This window comes from Schistocerca piceifrons, chromosome 4 (assembly GCF_021461385.2).
Source record: "Schistocerca piceifrons isolate TAMUIC-IGC-003096 chromosome 4, iqSchPice1.1, whole genome shotgun sequence".
Lineage (NCBI taxonomy): Eukaryota > Metazoa > Arthropoda > Insecta > Orthoptera > Acrididae > Schistocerca > Schistocerca piceifrons.
The window spans coordinates 51305117-51314753 of NC_060141.1; the positions used below are offsets into that span (position 1 = coordinate 51305117).

General features: G+C 34.6%; 1 protein-coding gene across 3 annotated transcripts in view; it reads left to right on the forward strand.

Annotated features, from left to right (window-relative positions):
* Nucleotides 1–4048, forward strand: part of LOC124795386 (band 7 protein AGAP004871) — a 470831-nt gene extending 466783 nt beyond the window's left edge. For all 3 annotated transcript variants that reach the window (XM_047259400.1, XM_047259398.1, XM_047259399.1), the window contains exon 9: nucleotides 1099–4048. In XM_047259400.1, the coding sequence (XP_047115356.1) occupies nucleotides 1099–1212 (114 nt within the window). In that variant the 3' untranslated portion in view covers nucleotides 1213–4048. The remainder of the gene's footprint in view (nucleotides 1–1098) is intronic.
* Nucleotides 4049–9637: the final 5589 nt, after the last annotated feature.

Consider the following 9637-nt stretch of genomic DNA (forward strand, 5'->3'; position numbering starts at 1 on the left):
GTAAGGAACACTGCCGCATGACTGCTGACTCATGTACAGTAACAGAAAGTTATTGTTCATACCTGATGCCAGCAAATGTGGCTGTGGGAATGTAGAAGCACTGTCTTGTTGAGTACAGCTAGTCAGTATGTTCAGGAACTGCATCAAACTATTGTGAACAGGATGTGGATAATTGGAAAACCATGCTGAAGCACCCATTGGAAAACTTAGTTGGCACATGTAACATGTAGCAGGCAGCAAGCAATCCATTGTCATCTCGATGGTAGGAGAGTTCATTGTAGCACTCAGGAACAAAATTTGCGGTCACCAGTATTCGTTTTAGTGATGTAGGATTGCCAAATTCAATGATGCACACTATACCAAATCTAATAAGCACTATTTTATCACTCAGAAGCACACATATACAGTTATATATATTCTTGATTCTCTGTGCATGTGTGTACACTTTCACACACGCCCACAGACTGCCACAAAGAGCTTGCCAAAACAAAGATATTACGCACAACTTGGTCGATAGCCACCACAAAGTCATAGAAACTTTGCAGTGTCTGGTTCAAGCCTACCACTCAACTAAGAACCACTAGCTCACAATCAGTTTAGGAACTATTCTGCAGATTGTGAACTTCACTGAAACATCATAAATTATATATTCTTTTTGCATTTGTTCTTTTGTTATGAAACCAATGTTAATGGTCTTTCTGTTCTGTGCCTTATAATGTTCAATTTTACTTAATAGGACTGTGAAAAGATATGCCTCAACAATTTTTACTTCATTGTATATTCTATATTATGTCATACTGAACCCTTGTTTGATGGCATCAATATCAAATATCATTGTATGTGCATGAATAAATGAAATAAAATGACATGTGAGTTTTAACCTAGATTCTATTTGAAGAAGACATTCTTCTTCAGTAATTATTCATTGAATGTTGTGTTTGTAACCTATTCTCCGCTTTGAAGTCTTCGTCCTTTTATGTTAATCCCTCTACTTGTCGTCTGTTTTAATGTTATTGTTCCTCTTTATCATGAAATAGTTTTTCCTCTAATAATATTTTTTGAGTGCACTTTGCTAACTCTTTTCAAATTATTTTTCAGACTTTGAATACAATTTCTGCTGAGAAGAATTCTACAATTGTTTTTCCACTGCCTATTGACTTTTTGACATACTTCATAAAAGCATCTGAAATGCAAAATGCTGCGAAACAATGAAGATCACACCATCTAAGATACAATATATTTTCATTGCTTCAATGAAATATACTTTCCCATTTATGTACAACATGAATGTTGTAAGTGTCAATTTTTATAATCATAGAAAGGGCCAGAGTAAGTCTCTATACTTTCTGTAAACAGTGTTTGTTACCCCTGGTACTGCTGTCAAGAAACTAACATATAAACAATGCAATTTACATAGGCTGTGTTACATTTTCCCATATCAGTAATATAGGGTCAATTTGTATATGTTTTAATTCACTGGTTAGCTTTCCTTTTCATTTCTAAGATTCTAAAAGAATAACCACGCTACAAATAACTGAAAACTTTATACAAATGCATGGAAGATATAATGCAAAAATGGAAGACTGACAACCATTTATAAATAGAATATTGGTACAAATAATAGCCTTTAGGAATATTTTCTGAATCATTGACAATTGGTGCAATCACTATAACCCTTAAGAATCAGCTCAGTTTCGTTTACAAGCTATTAAGATTTAAAGATAACCTGATTATTACTGTAGCATAGTAATAATATTTTTTACTTATCCGTAGAATAATTCAGTTTTACATACATGAGAAAATGCTACAATTTATGTACAAAGTGACTGACAGGAAGGATCCAGGGAATCAATCAATTAAGGTCTAAGTACTGTGCACATTAGTATTAGAACAAGAATTTGTTTTCTTAATGAAAGATAATGGAAGATATTATAAATTTGAAACTGTGATATTATATTGATTGAAACCAAAACAAATTATGTTTCCCACAGGAAATAACTTATTGACACTTTAATCACAAATATAAAATATTTTTTCTCCATTGCATATGCCCATCTGAATTCATTATAATCATGTTACCAGTACTGTATTTTTTATTTGATCATCGATTTCTCACAAGACATTCTAATTTATGTTTACTCCCTTTAACACTGTTGACATTGCACTGCATAGTTCGATTTTGTTTGCTAAAATAATGAAACTATGATCACAATATAACATGTTGTATGTCAATCCATATCTCTGAAATATACAGTCCAGTTGTATTGTAATACAATATGTCAAAATAGCATCTATGTGGCTCAGTTTGCAACAAATTTATTTCTGCTGTGCTGCTATATTTGGATTTATTGAAAAATACTGTAGCTACAAATACATCCATGCCTGAAAGTATATTCAGATGAACATGGATCTTGTGACAAAATGTAGAAAAAGATAGTATGAAAATAATCTTGATGGTTTTAGATAAATTTGTAGTTGTAAGAACCAGAGAATCTAATAAATTATATCTGTGTGTGTTCAGTTGTTAAAATTCTGGAATATCTCCATAATCTTACATAATTCTCCTCCAACAAAATATGCATTTAGCCAAATGCTAGTAGAACAGTGCTGATGAATGTATAACTGCTTAAAATTGTTTAAAGCTGTGTGTTTTAATCATGAACCATGCACATATTATTACATTAGCATTGTCTTACAGTTAGTTCCTAGCAACAGTGACCTTTTCCTGCTTTAAGTTCATATGATTCACTCAGTTTGTGATAGATTAATGAAAAATGGTAAGTAAGGCAGTGCATTTTATAACACATAATTTTTTTTTATTTTGAAGAACTGTCAATGCAAATAAAACATTTATAAACAGTAAAATGTGAAATGTATGTATCTACCACATACACTGCTTATATGAACAGTGCATGTGAAAAGATGAACTAAATATACATGCCAATTTATTCTTGTTTTATACATATCATGGATAATGGAAACAATTTAGGGTTTGTATGTGTGATTACTATTAAAATATTTTCTTTTTCTATGGGCAGTACCTGAAACAGTGCAATATGTCACATTCCAATTTTTTTGTACAAGCACTAACAGAAACCACCTAAACCTGAAGCATTATCGACTATGAATAATAAATTCAGGAAGATTTTATTCGTTAAGTTCTTTAAATTATAAAAAGTATTGGTCTGGTTTGCAAATGACTTTTCAGGAAAATTAAACTAGAAATTAAATCTATAAAGCCACATACAATTGAGACATTATATATAGTGCATTCTGTTACTTTATCTTGGCTATTTTATAAATAATCTTTATTTAATTTCATTTTATAATGTTCCATTCTAATTCAATAACTTATGAGCAATTTAGAAACAGAACAGGTCATTAGTTGTTATACTCAGGTATTGCATTCGAAAACAGCACAAGTATCAAAATGTATATGACACTATTCACATTGAAAAAAACATGGTAAAAAATAAAAAGGACCCCTGATACAGATTTTTATGTTGGCCCTTGCCAGATTGTAAAAGACACATTTACTTAACAAAGCTAAGAGAAGAAAAAATGAGGCAAAACATATGCTCTCCAGTTCTGATACATGAGTTTTTTTCCCAAGATGTGAAGAGAGGATAACTAAAACTAAAGAATTGTTACACACTATGTTGCTACCAGTTCTGAGATTTGTAAAAGTGAGAAATGTTTGCTTTTGCTCTGTTCTTTACTGATTACATTTAAGATACTATGAGCAGATTTTTGTATCTCATCTACAATCAGTTTACCACAAAGGGCAAACACATGGCAAACCAATTATATTTGCCTGCTTTAAACAAACATTGTTGCAGCATGTTTATAATCTCATTACATGTCTTTTACAAAGAATGCTTTGACAATTCAGTACAATCACTTACTTTAAAATATATTTTCATGAATGTTGTCTAATATTATCTAAGTTAATCATATTATCTTCATGTACATTGTTTATCTTTTTCTTACACTGAAATGATGTGCATTAACTATGTCTATGTGTAAATAAAGAACTTCTAACCACTCACATTTGCTGAAATATTTAAATTTACTCATGAGAAATCAAGTGAAATAGAACCTCAATATGAAATGACAAACATATTTAATTGTGTGAATATGAATGGACTCCTTTTATTTCCTGTGTAGCTTTGCAAATGTTTCTTCCCTCCAAATGGTGGTAATAGGCTCAGAAAGATAAACCTATAGGTGGAAACAATATAAGATACGGACCAAGGTAACAGACTTGTGCTGGACAAACAGTATTTCAACAGTAGTTGCATGGTATGCATAATCTGCTTTTACTTACCATTACACATACCATTACACATACAAATCTTTAATAGTTCGTTAAATTCATAAACAGAAGGAAAAGATACCTGAAGCAAACTGATAAAAACACAACATATATTATGGTTTTTCTAATTGTAGGTGCAAGTCTGTTTGACATTTACATTTCAAAAATGGCACCAACTCTCTCTATGGGCTGTAATTTCTTTTTTTTTTTTTAATTTTGATCATAAGACTATTAAAAATTAATTTACAAAAATTGAAAAGTGTTTTACACAAGATTTATATCTGCTCATTTTCTGCTAACGCCTGGATTAAACAGTGAAAATGACTCTCATTTATTCAAACTATGTCTAAGTTCCGATAATATTTGAATCATCTTACTTGAAGCAATCACATCGAATAATTATGACTGCCTGTTTCTAGACTTAAATTGTTCTTAAGATTTTGCTACTTCACAATCTGAAGGTAGTATGCTTGATACAATAGATACTTCATGAGCTATTGTTTCAGATGAAAAATGAAATTGTGGGAATCATTGATCCACAAGTATAGTAAATACTGGTTGATATTGAAGCCACACCCTTTATTAATACTCACTGAGACATGCACGACACAATCTCAAATGAAACATCCCACTCCACCAGTTACAAAGAGAAACAGACTAAAAACAATAGTTTCCAACTAATTGTGTTTTCACACAGCCCCCTGCCCCCCTCCCCCATTCTTCCCAGAGCAGAGCTCATGGAATGAGTGGATATTTGTGATATACAACTCTGCCAGCCTTAGAGTGGATTGTTGATCAAATCAGAGAGGCTGGTTGAGAGCCCTATGGAGTTCAGCCTGGTAATGGTATAGTCTCGGCAGAAGCTGCATTGTCCAATGTAGGCAGCAAGAGATGATAGTGACCCAGCCTAAAACATTGTCTTCTTGAAGTAGGCAGGTCAGTTGGACATGTTTCAAGGACACCATAGTGAGCTTGCCATTACACCAACACAGGATAAATGTAAAATAGCAATGGAGTTTTGACAGTCAGTACATAACATGAGAACACATGCTTAGATCCTTGTGTACAAAGATATTAGGATGCTGCACATGGACAAAATTTTGAGATGCTGTTTTTGACTTATTACAATAGGAATGGAGGGTCTCACAATGGGTGGTCACATATATGAACTCTGCTGCAGAAACTCCTGAATCAGGCTGAACTGCAGCAAGTAGTCCCAACAACACTAGCAGCAGGGCAGATTGCCACAAGTTGCACAGCATATTAAGAAAGGTTTTAAAATGTGATGCTACTATTTCACTATCTTGTTACTTGCTGGGTCACAGATGGTGGTGATGGTACTTAAAACCACATAAGTTTGCCAGCACATGGAACAAATGGGTCTCAGATTTACATCCTGCAACTAAACTCGGGCTCGTTCACTACCTAGTTTTTTTTGCTTTTTTGTTTGTTTTTTTTTGTTTTTTTTTTTCACCTGGCTCATCTGCAAACGGGGTTGGTAGTAAACAGTTGCATTTGCAGCCCTATTATTGAGTCAGATACTGGCTAACTTTTGAACAGCAGTGAAATGAACTATACACGTTCAGGCTGAAACTTATTCATTCAAAACAAACACTTTAACTTTGTGGCCATGCATTTTTATGTTCACAAATAAATTCGATCTGTACACATAATAATCGGTACACTTTGTACACTGTTTGTCTCACACCCACACACTTTCACGTCCTTGCTTCGCATACACTGGCATCCACGCTTGCACTCGCGGCACCTTTGCCGCTCCCAACTTGCCACCATAACAGACAACGCACAAAGACCCGATTTTCCCGCTCATATCCACAGTCTTGAGTCAGGTCACGTGACACCACAGTAGTCAAAATAATCGCTAAAGATGGCCACAATTCATTAACAATATTTTATAATATTTAAATACTTAAATCTAAATACATTATATAAGTTTACACATTTATCACCATACTTTTATAATTCGTTGCAATTAAAAGAAAAACAAAACACTATGCACCGGAACTACAGTGCCCATCAAAACACAAAACAAGTATTTTCCAGTCTATTTTGCCCAGCATATTATCTCTGCTGCGGTGCTTTAAATTTAAATTATGAACCACTTGAAAGAGCTCCATATTATCCCCTGTTGCCTTACATACCCCCACTTCATGGAGACATTACTAAGATAATGGCAACATGAAGTAGCACCAAACAGAGGCAACCCATATTACTTTATATATTAAACATTTTAATTATAACTATAATGGCACCAAAACATATAGAATAGTGTTATAGTGGTGAGTTAATCAGTGTAATTACTGTCATCAGAAAACATACAAACATTATCCAACAATGTATCCAACTCAATTATACAATTAGATGGTCTCCTATTGAGTCTGACTGGGCTGGCAAAATGCAAAGAAATTTACATTAGCGTATAGAAATGCCCATGTTAGTCTATATGTAGGTTGCACACTCATTGCACATTAACACTTTCACTTTTTGCATAGTTGTTTCTGTAGTTGCACGAGGTTGTTGTAACCAGATCCTTGTGTCTACAGCTTTATGCATTGGAATGCAGGCTTTCCAAACTTGTCAGCTAGCAGCACTGTGCTTCCTCTTGTTAGCCAAGCCATCCTATCAAAATTTAATCAAATCCTAATAAATCTTGCCTAGACATGCAGACCCACATTTCCCAGGAGTTAGGCTATCCAAACCCTGCCTGTAACATCCTGTGTTCACTGATCAGCTCTTATTGAGGTTTATACAAACGACAAACATACACACAAATCAAACACAAACATGGCATAGTTAAATGTATTCTGTTTCACCCTTCAAATGTTCCCAAATCAGGAGCTCAGACATTTCTACCCCCCACACCAAGAGAGTTTATTCCCAGATGCAGATTCTTGTATTTTTTAAGCGCCCATACAGCTACATCACAGTACATGAATAAGCTCATTTTTTTTTTAAATTCCTATATCAATTTTCGCATAATATTTGGCAATATCTTGAAACCCATTCTTTTATTCCATTTCCATGGCTAACTAGATTCAATCATAACTGGCAAACAAACTCACCAAGGTCATAAAATTTTTTACAAGCATCCACTTAGCCATTAGTGTTCTTTCCCTCACTTCCCTCATGAACATCTTATAAATAACAAGTTAGTTATTTCCCATATGCCTCTACAATTTGCATATTTAGTGAGTGCCCTACATGACTTTCCCAGCAACAATCCTACCCCCACACACCAGTATCAACTCCAGATGCCACAGATACATTAGAAATTTTAATAAAATCTCAACTATTTTTAGACAATCTATTTGCAGATTTCCTCCCTCCTATATTCTCCACACATTTATATAGAAATAGGGGGACTATATATACAGTAGGTTTCAGTTCCCATATGACTTTTTCAACAAGGCTGCTATCACACCCACACCAGTTGTGCAAATCCATTGGACAACAGATTCCCTTATTGCAAATACACACAGTATAATGAAGTTTGTTGACCACCAACAATGGCATTGCAACATATACAGTAACCCAAATAATACTCCAATTATAAATACACGTATACATAGCCCCCAATAATTTTTTTATAGCTGCATATAATAGTCATAACACACTTTCTTTTTTTCCTTTTTAACTAGACAATAGTATACATGAGAATCTCACTTCCTTACCCTTTATTCTTTCACCACATATTTTTTTAACTCCGTTACATTTCTCAGTCCAAATGGCTTTTGGATGCTGGATATACCAACCTATATGCATTAGGGTGTGGGCAACCCGTTATCTCAAAGTGTCCATGGTATAATTCAAATAACTTTTTGATTTCACCATCAATGTCACTGGATTTTTTCTTGTTCCTCACCAGCATCTTATCTCCCTCCTTGAACTTTGTTGTCTTATACCTTTCTCCATGCCTCCTCTGTCTCTCATGTCCTTTCTTTAACATGTTCTGTCTGGCCATCTGCATCTTCTCTTGACTTGTCAAGCCTTGAGATGGAGGAAAATCTATGTATTCTCCTATTAGATTGTTTGGCTTGATACCTTTCATGAGATCATAGGGTGAGAATCCTGTCGCACAACTCTTCACTGTATTCATTAGATCCTCAAACACAGTTATGTATTCTGCCCAAGTACTATGCTTTTTACTGCAATATGTCCTACACAGCCTACCCAGCTCCCTCATATACCTCTTAGCCAGCTTTCCCACAGGGTGATACACTGAAATCCTTATATGCTTTATCCCAGATCTTTGCATAAACTCCCCCCACACGCTAGATACAAATTGTGCTCCATTATCAGACAGAACATTCTCTGGTTTTATAACATTCACAAAGTAATCTTTCTCTAGCTTGCTAATTATATTCTGGCTAGTGGCCTTTTTCAGTGGATACAGCCTTACAAACTTTGAGAATACATCAAAGCTAAAAAAACATACTTTAGACCCCCTTGACCTGTTGGCAGCCTCCCAAATAAATCAATAGCCAGCAGTTCACCGTTTCTTTTAGGAACAATATTCTGCATCTCTCCTTGTACAGCAATAGTATTATACTTCACTTTTTGACACTTGTCACAAGAAGCCTACTGTCTCTTTACTCTCCTGGCCATGATGTTAAAACTAACATAGTCCTGCAGTATTTCCAAACATTTCTGAGCCCCATAATGCCCATGGCTAAGGTGGATGTAATTGATTAATTTTTCCACATGCCCATCTGGAAAACATACCTTTCACTTCTCTTTGTCCAAATTTCTTCGTCTAAATAAAATACCCTTATAAATTTTATAATATTTAGCTAATTTTTCATGTTCTTTACTTCCAAAGTTTGATTTGATAAACTTCAAGGTTTGGTCCCCATTCTGAAGTCTCCTCATGTCCTTACAGATGGATCTGATTTCCTTCTCTCCACCCACTCCTTTCATATACAATATCTGTAGTTGTACCTTGATAAGGCATCAGCCACATTGTTGTCTGTGCCTTTAACATATCTTATTGCATAGTTAAACTGCTGCAGAAACATGGCCCATCTCATGAGTCTATTATTTAACAGCTTACATTCTTGCAAATAGCTCAGAGCCTTATGGTCTGTGTAAACAATTATGTTCCTACCTTCCACATATATCCTGAACTTCTGAAATCCAAAAACTATGGCTAAAAGTTCCTTCTCTGAGATACCATACATTAATTCATGTTTGGACAGCATTCTGCTTGCAAAAGCAATTGTTCTGTGCTCAGTCTACCCATCTACTACCCTCTCCTGAAATAGCACTGCCCCTATCCCATAATCTGAGCTGTCTGCCCCAATA